We start from the raw sequence: 19,183 nt of genomic DNA, 5'->3' as shown, positions 1-19,183 counted from the left end.
ATGATTTTGTTCAGGTTACCTGTCTCATGCACTACTGTCACGATATAGTCACGTTTTATAAAAATAACGTTTTATAATCATATTTGCTCTAATCTCTCCTACTTCAGCTTTAATGTACATGTGCTATGTTTGGATAACCACTGTTCATCTCATGTGGAGGAAGGGAGGAACATAGAAATGGAGTTAGGAGCATTGAATGGACAGGAAGGAAATAATGAGGGAAAGATTTTCTTTTCTATTAGTTAGTTGCCTTCTGGAGCTGGGACACAAAATAATTTCACTACACGTTGTACTGTGTATGGTTGTATACAGTATGTGACAAATAAACGTGATTTGATTTGATAGACAGCAAGGAAATAAGGAAGAAAGGAAGGAAGGAATGGAGGGGGGTGGAAATGGATTAAAGAGTATTAGAGGATAGGAAGGAAATAAGGAAGGAGTCATGAAAGAAGAGAGGATAGGAAGGAAAAGAATATGGACAAACAGACGGCTGGAAAGAAAAAGTAGGCTTAAAGATAATAAGGAAAAGGAAAGTAGTTATAGAAGTAAAACTTGAAATGGGAACAGAGGACAAAGGAAGGAAAATTAGTGGATGGAAAGGAAGGAAATGGGTAAGGAAATGATGGGAAGGAATGGTTAAGAGAAGAAGTAACAGAGAGGATATAAAACATGGAGGACAACAAGGAACAAAGGATGAAAGACAACAAAAAGGGGAATGAGGTATGCAATGAATAATAAATAAAGGAAGAAACAGAGTGAGGCAGGAGGAGAAAATGAAGGAGGGGAGGAAGAGAAAATACAGAAGGGAATAAGGCAAGAGATAAGAAAAAGATGGCTGAAAGAGATAAGGAAGGAGGAGGCAAGTAAGGAAGGTAGGAAGGTAGAAAATGACAGAAATGGTGTGAGACAGAGGAAAGGAAGGAAGACAGGAAGGATGAAATGGTTTCAAAGATAATAGGATAGTAATAACAACAACATTTAGCATTTCTCCACCAGAATTATAATACTGGAGATGGGATGAAACTTTCAGAAAACAATTGATTTATAATAATTGTTAAGAATAAGAAAGAAAATACAATTTTTAAAATTCATGTGGCCCTAGCTGAAAGGGAAGAATGAAGAAAGGAAAAGAACAAGAAACAAGAGAGAAAAGTAAGAAGCCTACATTATTTACTCCAACAATGATATGAAATGCAGAAGCAGCTACTCACCTCATCATTCAGCTGTTTCCTCGACTCAGTAGTTCTCTAAATATTGGGCTGGTTTTTGCTCTTGATGCTGGATTTGGATTCGCTGGTATAAAGTCAGTGATGTCCAACTTCTGCTTTGCTGTAAATGATGTGATGTTGTTGAGGACGCAACTTTAAATGCTCTCACTGAAGTCGAAGTGAAGCGAAGAGGAGGGGCATTTGCAGGTAAAGTCTTGTGATCAGTCTTAATGCACCTTGACCTGTCGTTTTCCAGGAATGTAAACCTACAGCCATATCTGAATAAACTAAAACATGACCCATCAGATTTTGTGATTATGTTTTTTCTGACATTGAAAGTTAGAAACAGTTTGTTTCTTCTTGAAGAACACATTTTTATGTATTATCTATTTTCATTGAGTTTTTCATAACAAACATATTAATAAAATGGTCAGTCTCTGCAGCAAATAGGCAGTAGGCAATACCATCAAATTATTATGCAAGTAAATAAAAAAATAGTAGCCTAATTAAACAGAAATGAAAATATTTTACAGTAATTACAATATACATAAATCCTAAAGGTCACATGGGCTACTACACTTTATAATCTTATTCCAATTGCCCCCCCCCCCACCCCCCCACCCACCCAACCCCCCCATGAATATCCAGGACACACAACTTTGGCCAACAAGTGATTTCAGTTTTGTTATCTGGTTAACCTCCCACGTTTATTAAGTCTTGTGTTCTGTCTTCACCTTGACTTTCGTTTTCTAGGAATGGAAACCTACATCCACATATGAAGAAACTAAACCAAGACTCATAAAATGTTGTCATAATATTTGCTCTTAAGTTGATTTATGGTTTTAGCAGAACTCAGAAACTATTAAACTTAGGAACTTCAAATTTGGTATGATGGTTGACAGTGTGGTCTAGTTGTGCCTTTTGGGGGTTAGAAGTCCATGGAAGCGTATTCCGCATATGAAGAAACTTTGATTTATGGTTAGACACAGTTTTTTTTATTATTGAAGATATAATAACCTATAGATGCCACACTGAGTGAAATATCAAACCCAAGAAACCTCATTTTTATGGCTGCACTTTCTCATCAAATATAAATATTATAATGTCATGTGCATCATCTTAAACACATTTATAGAGTATATGTATATGTACACTTTGAGCAGCGGCCAGTCTGCAGTTTCCATAGGTTATATGAAGAGCTGTGACAGTGTTTGGAGACGGAGAGACACCTGAGGCCTGTACTACAAAGCGAGTTCAACATACCCAGGGTATCTTCTCGTTATCTGGCTTCACTTAACCTAACAAACGAGATCTCGCTAAACTGTACTACTAAGCTGGTTATCAACTCGGTAAGTCAACCCAGGGTTTCTCAGTCTGAATATGAGCGCGTTCACATGAACGAGGCGGTGTTTGCAGCATCTGACCAATCACAAACATGGTCAAGACTACTGACAGACAGAGCGGCACATTTAACAAAGGAAGAAACTATATTAAACAAATACGAAGAAGTTAAACACTTAATCCAGATTTAAAGTAACACAGTTGAAGCTGCCAAATGCAGGAAGACCAGCTGGTAAAAGAAAAACTCCCGATGTGTGAATGCGTAAATTAACAGATTTATTAATTTAACGGAACACTCAAAAGTCAGATATAGTCTTCTAAATAAATAGCTTTTACAGTATAACGGATGAATGGATCAAACCTAATCATGACCAGTATTAACAGAGTGGCATGTTTGACTTTTTGAACCTTCTTTCACCTGTGCCACCCCTCTCCGGCGGTGTGAAACGGTCTCAAGAGGAAGTTAAAAAATATGTACGAAAATAGAATTCAAAGCGGTAAACACCCACAGCATACAGCCAGCTGTCCTTCCTGCATCTGTCAGTTTAAACTGTGTTGTTTTTAGTCTGGATTATGACTTAAACTTCTTCATATGTGTGTAATATTATCATACAATCACCGCACTGAGCTCTGATTGGTCAGTAGGAGGTGCTTTCATACGAGTTGATCTCTTATCTGGAACATAACCTCTCTCTGGAGCAGGTTAGGTGTTCAGCATCAGTTACCATGGTGATCTACCCCGGTAAGAAGTGATCCACCTATGTAGGACTGAAAACCCTGAAGGGTTAAACCCTGAAATTACCTCGCTAACCACAAATCCTGCTTCGTAATACAGGCCTACAGGCCTCTGTACTACGAAGCAGGATTTGGCATAATCCAGACTAAAAACAACACAGTTTAAACTGACAGATGCAGGAAGGACAACTGGATTGATGCTGTGGGTGTTTACCGCTTTTAATTATATTTTCATTCTTATTTTTTAACTTCCTCTTGAGTCCGTTTCACACCGGTTGAGATGGAGGACACAGCTGAAAGAAGATTGAATTAGTCATACACGCCATGTTGTTAGTACTGGGTATGATTAGGTGTAATCCAGTCAACCATTATACAACTAAAATCTATTTATATCTAGACGAGTATATCTGACTTTTGAGTGTTCCGTTAAATTAATAAGTCTGTTAATTTATGCATTCACACATTGGGAGTATTTTCTTTTGCCAGCTGTCCATCCTGCATTTGGCAGCTTCAACTGTGTTAATTTTAGCCTGGATTATGTGTTTAACTTCTTCGTATTTGTCCAATATAGTTTACTCTTCCCTTGTTAAATACCACTTCACACTGACAGGGAAACACTTTGACACAAAGGCTCGTATTTGATCATTTGTCACCTGTTCACATGTTACCTTGGAATTATACAACTGCATGTGTGCGATGTTCATCCATGTTGATTTACAAGTTAAAAGTTGTAGTTTGATTAATGTCCATCAGCGCCCTGTGTAGTACAGTACTGCAAGATAGTGAAGCCTACATGAATTTCTTGTATAATAACCACCAAAACAAAACAACTTAAAGATTTCTTAGTGTACATAATGTATATTTATTAGTATTAAAGGGACTGTTTATAAATCTACCGGGTCGGGATCCCGTGCGCGCTCGCGTGTGGCTACACTGTTCAGACCGCTCCTCTGCCTGCTTGTCTTCACTCACACAACACGCGTGTTCTCGCTCCACCTCACATGCATGCGCGCTCACTACACACTGCAGAAGAGTTAGTTTAGCTCTGAGAATATCTGGTGAATGTACAGTGGACGTTTGTGCAGAAATAACTGCTGCAGCTCCTCCAGACCGACAGAGGTTTTCCGTGTCTTGTGAAGTGACGGGGCTCCGCAACGAGTTACGTTATCGTCGCCGACCGGGTGCCGGTATCTCCCGTTTCCTCCGGCTGCGGTCGGGAGGCGATAACGTTTCTCTTCCTGCTTCAGGAAAAGCCAACACTAGGATCAACATTGATTCATGGAGAGACCTTCGTCTGGTCAGCTAACATTACTGCCAAGCAGGTGAAATATAGAGTGATATTGTGGTTTTAGCTGACGTGTGTCGCCTCACTGTGTTGAGCAATGCTCGTTCAGGTATATTTAGAGCGAGCAAGCGCAAGCCCGACGCTGACTTTCGTTGACTTAACGGCCACAGCTGTCGCTGTTAACAAGCATTTCTGAAAGTTACAAATAGTCCCTTTGATAGGCTATTGTGTACAACTGAGACACAGCTTGACATACTTTATACGTACTGGCAATAATATTCAAGTTACATCAAATTATCTATAACTTTATCAGAGAGTTTTATATTTCACTACTCCAAAGCTTACAGACATTCAAATTACATATAGTGTAGTTCTTATATAAACTTAAAATACAGTGCTATGGAAAATAAACAATCATCACAACAGGAATATAATAAACACAGTGATTACCCAGAGTGACCCAGCCAGCTGTTTCCCTCCTCTGTGCCGATGTCCTCCAGCTGGTCCCTGAGATGGAAAAGTTTGGTCCTGCTGGGGTCCAGATCCCAGGTGAAGTGGCACTGCAGGGCCTCCAGTTTGGACTCCAGTGTAGTTTGACTCTGAGCAGCACTGATGGAGAGTAAAAATACCAAATATTAAAACACATCACCAGTAGGTTAAAGTAACATGCTCTTAAAGTGGCAGTAGGCAGTATATTTTTGGGGCCTGTTTGAATTCAAGGTGAGATGATTACAGAGCTCCGTCAGAGCCTGAAGGAAGAAGAAGGACCGTTAACACTGAGGCCGCAACCCAAAGCTCTTAATTTTCATTTCCTCGCTCCTCGCTCCTCGCTTGAACCGGAAGTTGTTCCGGTGCACCATCTTGAAGACGGTCCCAAAGCTCTTATTTGTGCACCGAGGAGGAGCGAGGATCGAGGATCGAGGAGGCTTGCCAGAGGAGCGATGAGTGAGGATACACCAGTGTATCCTTCACGGGGTGCATGCCAAAGCTCTTAATTGCATCCCCGTTTCCCTCACTTGCGTCTTTTCCTTGCGTCTTAGTCCCTCCCACCAGGGAAGCATGGAGAGACGCATTAGGTGCTTCTCATTTCTTCATTTTTCGCCTCCTCGTCTCCTCGCTCCTCAATCCTCTGGCTGTGACCCGGAGTCCTCCATCTTGAAGGACGTCCCAATTCATAAAATGCGCATCGAGGAGCGAGGATCGAGGAGCGAGGAGGCTTGCTGGAGGAGCCATGAGCGAGGATACACCAGTGTATCCTCCAGTGTCTCCTCCACGGAAGTCTTTTACTGACCGACACGCCCCCTTACTGGATATCAGTTATTGATTGGATACTGCTGCTGATCGGTTTGATCTGATACATCAGCGTCTCTGAGTTTCATACCAGAGTGAAGACAGATCACAGATTAAATGTTTTATAATTTAGTTGTCTTATGATTCACCATCTAGTTATAATCTGTTAATTGTAGGTGTGAACAACAAACGGAGCATGTTGATGGTGAAGTGTTCCAGCAGCAGAAGGACCTGCAGGATCTCTGCTTCACACACCGTCACTGAAGGAGTCTGACATTGAGAGGGGTTTATAAAAGCTGACAAGGAACAGACTTAAAATAACTTTCTTCATTCATTAGAAAGAGTTTTCTTTTGATCATCTGTTATTTCCCCCCTTAACTTTTATTATGGATACAGTTAAAGTCAGAGAGAGAAGGAGAGTCTCTCTTTTACACCTTTTACATCATTTATCCTCATTTCCATTCAGTCACATGAGGCTGATAATTCCTGAACGTCGGGTTTGATATGAGTTACATCATTTACATTTTCCCTTTAGTAGTGATTGCGAGCTGAAGCCTTATGAAGCTTTGAAGCTTTCCAGCAAATAGGTTCGGAAAAGGGTTCATTTCTCGAGGCTTCATGTGCACACGAAACCACCTGGTGGTCAAAGAGTGTAAAACAGGCAGATATGATCTTAACCATGTGATAAGATAAGATGAGATAAGATAAGATATTCCTTTATTAATCCCGCAGGGGGAAATTTGCAGTGTACAGCAGCAAAGGGCATAGTGCAGAAAACAAGATGCATCAGCTAACACAGTAAAACAGAGCTAAACAAAGTGTAACAAAATATGAACCCATAGAAGGAAGTATAAAAATAGGTGCAGTATATACAGTATTGACAATAAACAAGACTATTAACAAAATTGCATAAGTGGAAAATGATATTGCACAGTGAGATAAATGAATGAATTAATGAATGAATGAATGAATGAAATTCCACCTGAAAATATCAGGTTATTGTCAGTTTTTGGTGTGTAAGTGTAAGTGGTCTACTGGGAGCAGTGCTGGTTGTGGTCTACTGGGACCACAGATCTGTGATATACTGTATTTTGCGCCAGCAAAGGCTGTTGGGAATGACTATAAGTAATGAAAGAAATATATATTACCATGTAATCAATTTATATCTATACAATATATAATATAATGTATATTTTCTAGTAAGTTTATTATGAGTATATTACATGTATAATGAGTTGTAATTGTTTTATTCATCTTAAGTGTATAAACCAATCCTTTGGTCAATAATTGTATTGTATTGTAGTGTAATATAATATAATAATGGTAGGAGGGGTAATATTAGTGTTCTGTGTCACTTCTTAAAAGTGGCATTGGTTCAACCAGTGAAGATCTGAACCACTTCATGAACCAGTGACGTGGTATGGCCGGGCAGTGAGGCTTCGGACGTCATCAATGACGTCATTAGTCTAAAACGATACAAGCCTCGATACGCGCATCGCGGAAAACTTCCTGGATTACTCGACACACGCTCCGAAGCCTCGGCACAGCACGTAACATCACTAAGTGAAGGTGTCAATAAATAAATAATTAATAAGGTCTATGATTCTAAATTAGAAAAGTTATGATCAGTCAGGAATAGACGTGGTTTTAAATATTAATAACTATTACAGACTGGGCTAACACACTAGAAGTCTGATTCTCCTTTACAATAATTCACCAGCTACATGTTTACAATCAGGCAGGCAAACTCATTAAAATACATAATAATTAAGATCAGCGTATATGATGGAATAGTGTCATTAGAATGTATCACAGGTCACCAAAATTGGGCTTTTATAAAAAGAAATTCTCCGAGGGGGGGATGCCCCCGGACCCCCCTAGCTGGCTACTGTTTCCCCCTAGCTGGCTACTCTTTCCCCTGGCTGGCTACTCCATATCCTTGTGGATGGCCCTGATTGGGGCCTCAACAAAATAAAAGCCAGGGTACAGAGAGATCAAGAAAATGAAAGGATCCGAGAGGCAATGAACACATTTTTGGAGAAGCAGCAGGTATGACAGGCGAAGCTGAACGTACAAAGATGAGGAGCTATAGGCAGACTAGCAAATAAAACCCACTAGCAGGCTCAGTTTTAAAGTTGGAGTAAAGATACTGGTATCATATGAAACTGGACGACCTGGAGTCAGGTTGGATGAGGGGCCCAATTTGGAAAATCTGTCCCCCTGTCCATAATTCCTAATGGCTGACCTGATTCATGTTGCATCAAATTATCTATAACATTATCAGAGAGTTTTATATTTCACTACTCCAAAGCTTACAGACATTCAAATTACATATAGTGTAGTTCTTATATAAACTTAAAATACAGTACTATGGAAAAAACAATCAACACAACAGGAATATAATAAACACAGTGATTACATGTAAGTTATAAAAAAATCAACACTGATCAAAATCTATTTTAATAAATCATGTGATACTGAACTATAGTAATAACATTTGAACATGTCCACAGTAGATGTTATTTAAAGGACTAGTGTTATTGAATGATTCAGCCTGTTTAGTACAGATTGAGTGTACTACTGCTGACAGTTTTTCAGAGCAAATGTGTAGATTTTTAAAAGTTGCTTTTGTCTTCCATTAAATGTACTTAAGTCTAAAACTTGCAGACACTTGTTGAAACCTGCCTTTAAAGGATACAGCTCAATCAATCTGTGTGTGCAGATTTTTTTAGGTAATGCAATACCTACATTTATTTCTGGATTTAGAACCAGTGATGTTCAAAACACTATGGCTCTTGCAGGTTTTCCAGAAACTCCTCTATTTCTCTACACATTGGGTTCCAGCCTTTGGCTTTAATCTTCTTCAGAGTTGTGATGCTGTCCCCACGAAAGAAGGATTGTTGCGGTATCGCTGCCGCCTTCATGTGATATCGTATTGAACTTTGGGGCTCCCGTCGATCATAGTATAAATATTTTGCATAGTGGTTGTAAAGGAGCTGCTTCTCTGGAGGTTCCAGATCCCTTTCTAGCAGTTCCTGATACATCTGCTCAGCTTTAGCCTGGCGTTTTGCATATATATTTGCGAGAGCTATTTCCTTCATTAGTGAAGAATGAGGGTAAAGAGAAATCACCTCCTCATGGAGACTGATTGCTCTGTCTATCATGCTTTGCTTTGGGGGACTGTCCCTGTAAAAAATTATCTTCCATTTGTAACAGAGTGCAGCACATCTCTTCAGATAACGCTCATCTGGATGGTTTTCCAGAGCCTCCTCTGCCAATTTAATGGCCTCATCAACAGAAATATAATGACTGTAAACCATCATTAATGCTTTCATACCATTGTAGCTGCTGACGGGATTTCTCAAAACCTTTCTGGCTAACTCTCGTGCTTCATCTTCAATTCTCTCTCCTTTCTTAGCACATTGCTCAAGGTAGTAAGCAGCGAGGTACAAGTTCTCTGGATCCTGTTCCTTGGCGATTCTCACTTTCTCCAACATGTCAGCCTCCAGCCCCGTGTTGCTGTGTTTAAAAGCTCTCGCTAACACTAAGATATGGCTGGTGTTCCACTCCACCATGTCCGGCTGCATCTTGATGGCTCTCTGGAAGTAATCTGCAGCCAGATTTCTGTCACTGCTGAACTTCATCAGGGTCCAGGCTTTTTCAGCGTAGATCTCTGGATGGAGCTCGTCCTGGGATGGAGATGGGTATTTATTCATCAGGGCGTCGATCTTTGTCAGGTAAGCCTGACTCTCTGCTTGGTCTCCCAGGTGGTGGTGGTTCAGCCAAGCCAGGTTCCCGTAGTTCACCACTAACCAGGGACCCTCATCTGCACTTCTCATCTGGCGGAAGGCCTCTGCAGCCTTGTTGAACAAACTCTGGGCGTCTTCAGTCAACCCCAGCTTGTATTGAATGAACCCCTGCAGGTTGTAAATGTGTCCCAGCCAGCTGTTTCCCTCCTCTGTGCCGATGTCCTCCAGCTGGTACCTGAGATGGAAAAGTTTGTTCCTGTTGGGGTCCAGATCCCAGGTGAAGTGGCACTGCAGGGCCTCCAGTTTGGACTCCAGTGTTGTTTGACTCTGAGCAGCACTGATGGAGAGTAAAAATAACAAATATTAAAACACATCACCAGTAGGTTAAAGTAACATGATCTTAAAGTGGCAGTAGGCAGTATATTTTTGGGGCCTGTTTGAATTCAAGGTGAGATGATTACAGAGCTCCGTCAGAGCCTGAAGGAAGAAGAAGGACCGTTAACACTAAGGTTGCATCCCAAAGCTCTTATTTGTGCACCGAGGATTAAGGAGCGAGGATCGAGGATCGAGGAGGCTTGCCGGAGGAGCGATGAGCGAGGATACACTAGTGTATCCTTCACGGGGTGCATGCCAAAGCTCTTAATTGCATCCCCGTTTCCCTCACTTGCGTCTTTTCCTTGCGTCTTAGTCCCTCCCACCAGGGAAGCATGGAGAGACGCATGAGGTGCTTCTCATTTCATCATTTTTCGCCTCCTCGTCTCCTCGCTCCTCGATCCTCAGGCTGTGTCCCGGAAATCGATCTCAGTCCTCCATGTTGAAGGACGTCCCAATTCATAAAATGCGCATCGAGGAGCGACAATCGAGGATCGAGGAGGCTTGCTGGAGGAGCCATGAGCGAGGATACACCAGTGTATCCTCCAGTGTCTCCTCCACGGAAGTTTTTGACCGACCGACACGCCCCCTTACTGGATATCAGTTATTGATTGGACACTGCTGCTGATCGGTTTGATCTGATACATCAACGTCTCTGAGTTTCATACCAGAGTGAAGACAGATCACAGATTAAAGGTTTTATAGTTTAGTTGTGTTGTGATTCACTGTCTAGTTATAATCTGTGTTAATTGTAGGCGTGAACAACAAACGGAGCATGTTGATGGTGAAGTGTTCCAGCAGCAGAAGGACCTGCAGGATCTCTGCTTCACACACCGTCACTGAAGGAGTTAGACACTGAGAGGGGTTTATAAAACCTGACAACGAACAGACTTAAAATAACTTTTTATTCAATCATTAGAAAGAGTTTTCTTTTGATGATCTGTTATTTCACTCATTAACTTTTATTAAGTATCCAGTTAAAGTCAGAGAGAGAAGGGGAGTCTGTCTTTTATACCCTTTACATCATTTATCCTCATTTCCATTCAGTCACATGTGAGGCTGATAATTCCTGAGTGTCGGGTTTGATAATAGTTATATCATTTCAGTTTTCCCTCAAACATTCAACCTAATACATAACTTCTACTATCAGAATATCAATAAATACAGACGCTAATAATGAATAAATAATATAAAGATATTGATCCAGTAGAGATGGTTCCTGGTCCTCTAAGCAGGACTCAGTCCACAGTAGAAATGCAGACTGCAGCTGTTATTCATGTGGAGGTGTTTGTTAAACAGGTAACAGGCTACAGAGAGGAAACACTGCTGCTCTGATAACTCTGTTTCTTTATTAGTATTAGATCAGTTCAGACATAAACAGCTGTTAAAGTCGACTGACAGCTGATCCAGATGTGATCAGCTGCTGTTGTCATCAGAAACGAACGTTGCTTCACGTGACGCTTCAGAGGAAACGACGTCTCATGTCTCTAAAAACATATTTCCTTGTTTCCTCTGTCCTCGAGTCATTTCCTCGCCTCCTCCGCTCGCATCTCCTGTGGGCGGGACTAAGACGTGAGGAGAGGAGTCGAGGAGAGGAGTCAAGCCGTATAAAACAACAAATGGGAAAGACCCAAGGAAACCATGCGAGGAGAGAGGAAACGAGGAAAGCCGTTTTAAGAGCAATGGAACGTCGTTTCCTCTGAAGCGTCACGTGAAGCCACGTCTGTTTCTGACGACAGCAGCAGTTGATCACAGCTGGATCAGCTGTCAGTCAGCTTTAACAGCTGTTTATGTCTGAACTGAACTAATACTAATAGAGACAAGTGCTCTTTATATTATTTTTTCATTATTAGCATCTGTAGTTATTGATATTCTGATTATGAATTCATTATTTAATAACTCAGAATATGATTATGGTGTCTTTTGAACACTGGACATTATTTATTAGGCTAAAGGGAAAATGTAAATGATGTAACTCATTTCAAACCCGACGTTCAGGAATGATCAGCCTCATGTGACTGAATGGAAATGAGGATAAATTATGTAAAAGGTGTTTGTTGCTGACAGACAGACTCTCCTTCTCTCTCTGACTTTAATAGTATCATTAATAAAAGTTAACGGGGCTAATAACAGATCATGAAAAGAAAAATGTTTATAATAAATGAAGAAAGTTATTTTAAATCAGTTTGTCAGGTATTATAAACCTCTCTCAGTGTCTAACTCCTTCACTGACGGTGTGTGAAGCAGAGATACTGCAGGTCCTTCTGCTGCTGTTCAGAGCTGTTTTCACTCCGGTATAAAACTCCAGTGATGTTGAGAGGTAAAGTTATCCGATCAGTCCGGTCGGCAGCAGCGTCCAATCAGTAACTGATATCCAGTAAGGGGGCGTGTCGGTCGGTCAAAGACTTCGGTGGAAGATACACTGGTGTATCCTCGCTCCTCGCTCCTCCGGCCAGCCTCCTCGATCCTTGATCCTCGCTCCTCGATGCACAAATAAGAGCTTTGGGACGGGGTCTTTCCCATTTGTGCTTTTATACGGCTTGACTCCTCTCCTCAACTCTTCTTCTCGCGTCTTAGTCCCGCCCACGGGAGATGCGAGCGGAGGAGGCGAGGAAAAGACTCGAGGACAGAGGAAACGAGGAAATATGTTTTTAGAGACATGAGACGTCGTTTCCTCTGAAGCGTCACGTGAAGCGACGTTTGTTTCGGATGACAGCAGCAGCTGATCACATCTGGATCAGCTGTCAGTCGGCTTCAACAGTTGTTTATGTCTGAACTGAACTAATACTAATAAAGAAACAGAGTTATCAGAGCAGCAGTGTTTCCTCTCTGTAGCCTGTTACCTGTTTAACAAACACCTGCACATGAATAACAGCTGCAGTCTGTATTTCTACTGTGGACTGAGTCCTGCTTAGAGGACCAGGAACCATCTCTACTGGCACAATATCTTTATATTATTTATTCATTATTAGCGTCTGTATTTATTGATATTCTGACAGTAGAAGTTATGTATTAGGCTGAATGTTTCAGTGAAAAGTGAAATGATGTAACTCATATCAAACCCGACATTCAGGAATTATCAGCCTCATGTGACTGAATGGAAATGAGGATAAATGATGTAAAAGGTATAAAAGACAAACCCTCCTTCTCTCTCTGACTTTAACTGGATGCTTAATAAAAGTGAATGAGTGAAATAACAGATCATCAAAAGAAAACTCTTTCTAATGATTGAAGTAAGTTGATTGAGGTCGGTCCGTTGTCAGCTATTATCAACCTCTCTCAGTGTCTGACTCCTTCAGTGACGGTGTGTGAAGCAGAGATCCTGCAGGTCCTTCTGTTGCTGGAACACTTCACCATCAACATGCTCCGTTTGTTGTTCACACCTACAATTAACACAGATTATAACTAGACGGTGAATCAGAGGACAACTAAACTATAAAACGTTTAAACAGGGGTTCTGTCTTCACTCTGGTATGAAACTCAGAGACGCTGATGTATCAGATCAAACCGATCGGCAGCAGCGTCCAATCAATAACTGATATCCAGTAAGGGGGCGTGTCGGTCGGTGATAAACTTCCGTGGAGGAGACACTGGAGGATACACTGGTGTAACTTCGCTCATAGCTCCTCCAGCAAGCCTCCTCGCTCCTCGATCCTCGCTCCTCGATGCGCATTTTATGAATTGGGACGTCCTTCAAGATGGAGGACTGAGATCGATTTCCGGGTCACAGCCGGAGGATCGAGGAGCGAGGAGACGAGGAGGCGAAAAATGACGAATTGAGAAGCACCTACGGTCTTCAAGATGGCGCACCGGAACAACTTCCGGTTCAAGCGAGGATCGAGGAGCAAGGAAACGAAAATTAAGAGCTTTGGGATGCACCCCCGGAAGTCTTTTACCGACCGACACGCCCCCTTACTGGATATCAGTTACTGATTGGACGCTGCTGCCGACCGGACTGATCTGATAACTTTACCTCTTAACGTCACTGGAGTTTTATACCGGAGTGAAAATAGATCACATATTAAACGTTTTATAGTTTAGTTGTCTTCTGATTCATCATCTAGTTATAATCTGTGTTAACTGTAGCTCTGAGCAGCAGCAGAAGGACCTGCAGTATCTCTCCTTCACACACCGTCAGTGAAGCAGCCTGTCACTGAGAGAGGTTTATGAAACCTGACAAACTGACTTAAAATAACTTTCTTCATTTATTATAAACATTTTTCTTTTCATGATCTGTTATTTCCCCCCTTAACTTTTATTAATGATACTATTGAAGTCAGAGAGAGAAGGAGAGTCTGTCTGTCAGCAACAAACACCTTTTACATCATTTATCCTCATTTCCATTCAGTCACATGAGGCTGATCATTCCTGAACGTCGGGTTTGATATGAGTTACATCATTTACATTTTCCCTTTAGTAGTGATTGCGAGCTGAAGCCTCATGAAGCTTTGAAGCTTTCCAGCAAATAGGTTCGGAAAAGGGTTCATTTCTCGAGGCTTCATGTGCACACGAAACCACCTGATGGTCAAAGAGTGTAAAACAGGCAGATATGATCTTAACCATGTGACAAGATAAGATGAGATAAAATAAGATATTCCTTTATTAATCCCGCAGGGGGAAATGTGCAGTGTACAGCAGCAAAGGGGATAGTGCAGAAAACAAGATGCATCAGCTAACACAGTAAAAAAGAGCTAAACAAAGTGTAACAAAATATGAACCATTTAAATAGAAGAAAGTATAAAAATAGGAGCAGTATATAAAGTATTGACAATAAACAAGACTATTAACAAAATTGCACAAGTGGAAAATGATATTGCACAGTGAGAATTAAATGAAATCCCACCTGAAAATATCAGGTTATTGTGAGTTTTTGGTGTGTAAGTGTAAGTAAAATATATTGGTGACAGCTTTTTAAATGGGATGATTTCCTTTTATATGATTAGTAAATAATCAGCAGCTTAAACGATAAGGAAAATAATAGTCGCAGCCCTAATTTGTCTCACACTATCTTTGGGTTTTTCTGCTTCAGCTCAGACAGAATAAACAGAGCCAGCTTTGTGTTGTTGTGGTAAACCTACTTAGCTTTAACATACCAGGCATTTGTGCTATTTTTAACAGATTGAGAGTAAAAACAAAAGTAAATTACATGTCCTTCAACATACACTCCTTTATTACCTTTTGCATACTGGTTTTTGTTACACCGTGTCCTAACTGGATGCGAGCACCCGACTATCGCGTGGCATCAGACGCTCTCTGTCCATCATGAATGTGTTAAATATGCACTTCTGTTCTACTTCATGTAAACAAACCACTTGCACATCAACTGTGAGCTCCATGTCAGACTGGAGACGTAACCGGACGTCACCACTTCTAAGATGGGTTAGTAGTACTTGGTATCTACATTTGTAGCCAACTTTTTAAACAGAAAACACGCGTTTTATATTGCGTCGCATCCAGCTAGGACACAGTGTTAGTTAAACAGGTCATAATACCCCCTCTATTATCTATTCTATTATCTATTTTATTACAAGATTACATTTGAACACGTGTTCAAATGTAATCTTGTAAAATGTAGTTTTTGGTGAGAAACTTGAATAAATATAGTTGTTTAAAGGAGATGTTTTCACAGCAATATAAAATAGATAATAGAGAGAGAAATGTGACCTGTTTAACTTTTCTAAGCAGCTTATAATATAGAATCAGAACTAATGCCAAGAATTATTTTTAATCAAAGCAAATATTTATTTATTTCCTAATCATTTGAATTGTGTATTTTTATGCAAATAACCACTATAGATGACAATAACAAAGGAAAAGGAAAACATTTAGAAATTCTGATGGTGTACACTGACTTTGGGACGGTTGACATTATTTTTCTGGATGGTTCCGGGCGGTGGTGAAAAAAATGCTGTCAATTATAGTTCTTAGAAAGAAAATCTGAATCGGCTGGGCATCTCTACTTTCTGATAACCATTCATTTCTTGTCATTCTAGCTATGTAACGTGTTGTCATTTTACTCCCCAAAAGACTACAGAGCCAACTGCTGTTCGGACATTGGTGCTCAGAGGGCTTCCCATTGTCCTTGGTGACAACCCCACAGACTTCTACAGAGCAGGCTTTGTAAGTAACCTCATGCGGTCTTATATGTATCTAAAAGGACCAGAGTTGGGTGTGGCAATTTTCATATCTGCAGTTTAACACTGTACCTTTAGACAATCTCAGGGCCTCACATGTTCATCTTTGTCACCATAGAACAGTGACCTGACATTTTGTTTCTCTGTAACTGCAAACAACAGATTGCTGAAATACTTGTTATGTCTTGTAATGCTCTGTTGTCTGCTGTGTGCTGACGCATTGATACACTTTCTATCATTCTCTTCTTTTCTTCTTTGCACTTATCTTCATGTTATGCTTTAAATGTATAAATACTGACTACTCTTTGTATTCGGGGCTCACTTGCCACAGTCCACAACAGGTGGCTGTGCTCGTGAGTCCATCTGCAGATGCTTTAGTTATTAATGTATGCCTTTTTATTAAATTCACTGAAAGACAAGTTGTTACGTTGGTTTGTGTCTTGTTTTAACAGAAACTGCCACCACAGGTGATTTGTGTGTTTGTGTAATCTACTCCAGCAGTCATAACTAATTCACACCTTCCCTCGTGTGTGACTCTCTTGTGACTAGGCTACATTGCTTAACATTACTGATGGCTATTAAATGAGAATGTCATGATTGTGCTATTATGTTTATATCGTTTATGAAGGACGCTGATGATGATGACTCATTCCACCACATCGAGATTGGAATCCTCCAGGTTGAGCCTGAAGGTGCTGCGGTTGCATCTTCCATGCATCTCAATCCAGCCTCTCTGAAGGTCATCATTGAGGGAGAAGTTGTGATGGACAACATTAAAGACCTCCCTAAAGCAATGTGCCTTCTGTTTGGACTTTCATATGCACTGCATCTCAACTACCACAAGTCTATGAAGTTCACATTCCAGTTCATCCAACAGGTACCTCTCACATTGGGCCACAGTGAACTCAAATTAAGGTTACAAACCTTGAAGAACCATCAATGTAAAGAAATGCTATGTTAAGTCTACTGTGAGAAGCCTTTTTTTTTTAACGGCGTGCCATGCAGTCGCAGTCAATATATGTCAGTATATGTGAAGTGGTCTCAAAGGAGGCCACACAAACGCACGCACGCACACACACACAAAATCCATAAGGTGCTCCCATATAGAAAACGTTTGAGCTGTGCCTTTTTTTGTCTACCTGTATCTGTCGGAGTATAAATGTTTACATTCTGGTGTGTGTCTATTGTTATGAGGATGATAGTTCTGTAGCATAATGAATATGTGAACACTATATGTACAGTATGTATGCTTGTATATAATGTTTAGGTCTTAGATGCAGAGTCAGCTCAACCTTTTATACAGTTTTAATGCCTGTCTATATGTATCCAGTTGTTCACATGGATATAGCAGATAATGTTAATTGTTTTTTGTTGTCAATAAAATACTCTGGCAAATTTAAATGTATGTTTCATTTCTTCCCTTCAATGCAATTTATTGAAACAATAAAATCTCAAAACCACAATAGTACAAATAATTAAATTAGAAGAAAAAACATTAGTTGTATTAACAAATGACTTTAAGTAGCAATGAATAACTTAAAATAATAATTTCATATAACATAAGTTTTTGAGTAAAGACTACTAATGTTAGCTTGATTATGTCTACTCGTACAATTAAGGTTCTAAGTTGATTCAACTCAACCTATTTAGTTTGACATTATGTCAAAACTTAACTGGTTTAGTGCAAATTTCCACGAAAATTTCTAGTAAAGTCAACTTATTCGGGTTAAGAGTGGGATAGCAGACCTCAGATCAGCTCTTACTGCTTGTTTTCCTCCGGTCTGTAAAATCTTGCAGATGCCGTTAGGAGCACTGGAGGACACAGAGGCACATGATTTTGTTCAGGTTACCTGTCTGATGTACTACTGTCACGATATAGTCACGTTTTATAAAAATAACTTTTTTTAATCATATTTGCTCTAATCTCTCCTACTTCAGCTTTAATGTACGTGTGCTATGTTTGGATAACCATTGTTCATCTCTTGTGGAGGAAGGGAGGAACATAGAAATGGAGTTAGGAGCATTGAATGGACAGGAAGGAAATAAGGAGGGAATGATTTCCTTTTCTATTTGTTAGTGGCCTTCTGGAGCTGGAACACGAAATAATTTCACTACACGTTGTACTGTGTATGGTTGTATACAGTATGGAAAATTAGTGGATGGAAAGGAAAGAAATGGGTAAGGAAATGAGGGAAGGAATGGATAAGAGAAGAAGTAACAGAGAGGACAAGAAGGAACAAAGGATGAAAGAAAACACAGGGGAAAGAGGTATGCAATGAATAAATAAATAAAGGAAGAAACAGAGTGAGGCAGGAGGAGAAAAAGAAGGAGGGGAGGAAGAAGAAAATACAGAAGGGATAAGGCAAGAAATAAGAAAAAGATGGCTGAAAGAGGTAAGGAAGGAGGAGGCAAGTAAGGAAGGTAGGAAGAAAATGATACAGAAAATGGTATGAGACACAGAGGAAAGCAAGGAAGACAGGAAGGATGAAATGGTTTAAAGATAATAGGATAATAATAACGACAACATTTAGCATTTCTCCACCAGAATTATAATACTGGAGGTGGGATGAAACTTTCAGAAAACAATTGATTTATAATAATTGTTAGGAATAAGAAAGAAAATACAATTTTTAAAATTCATGTGGCCCTAGCTGAAAGGGAAGAATGAAGAAAGGAAAAGAACAAGAAACAAGAGAGAAAAGTAAGAAGCCTACATTATTTACTCCAACAATGATATGAAATGCAGAAGCAGCTACTCACCTCATCATTCAGCTGTTTCCTCGACTCAGTAGTTCTGTAAATATTGGGCTGGTTTTTGCTCTTGATGCTGGATTTGGGTTCGCTGGTATAAAGTCAGTGATGTCCAACTTCTGCTTTGTCGTAAATGATGTGATGTTGTTGAGGATGCAGCTTTAAATGCTCTCACTGAAGTCGAAGCAGACTGTAGAGGAGGGGCATTTGCGTGTAAAGCCTATTGTTTAGTCTTAATGGCCTTGACTTTCTTTTCCCAGGAATGGAAACCTACAGCCACATCTGAATAAACTAAAACATGACTCATCAAATTTTGTG

General features: G+C 40.2%; 3 protein-coding genes across 3 annotated transcripts in view; all 3 read right to left on the bottom strand.

The window, feature by feature from the left end:
• Window positions 1-19,183, bottom strand: part of LOC119488347 (interferon-induced protein with tetratricopeptide repeats 1-like) — a 168,353-nt gene that overhangs the window by 10,013 nt on the left and 139,157 nt on the right. The gene's annotated exons all lie outside the window — the stretch shown is intronic.
• The window catches only part of LOC119488352 (interferon-induced protein with tetratricopeptide repeats 1-like), a 202,786-nt gene that overhangs the window by 48,370 nt on the left and 135,233 nt on the right, over window positions 1-19,183 (bottom strand). The gene's annotated exons all lie outside the window — the stretch shown is intronic.
• On the bottom strand, window positions 8,576-19,012 carry LOC119488359 (interferon-induced protein with tetratricopeptide repeats 1-like). Its single transcript, XM_037769933.1, has 2 exons — window positions 18,875-19,012; window positions 8,576-9,945 (listed from the first exon to the last, which is right to left on the bottom strand). Exons 1-2 carry the CDS (start codon window positions 18,880-18,882, stop codon window positions 8,646-8,648), a joined length of 1,308 nt encoding a protein of 435 aa, XP_037625861.1. The 5' UTR covers window positions 18,883-19,012; the 3' UTR covers window positions 8,576-8,645.

Source organism: Sebastes umbrosus, chromosome 5, assembly GCF_015220745.1.
Source record: "Sebastes umbrosus isolate fSebUmb1 chromosome 5, fSebUmb1.pri, whole genome shotgun sequence".
Classification (NCBI taxonomy): Eukaryota; Metazoa; Chordata; class Actinopteri; order Perciformes; family Sebastidae; genus Sebastes; species Sebastes umbrosus.
This window is presented reverse-complemented; position numbering and strand designations above follow the sequence as displayed.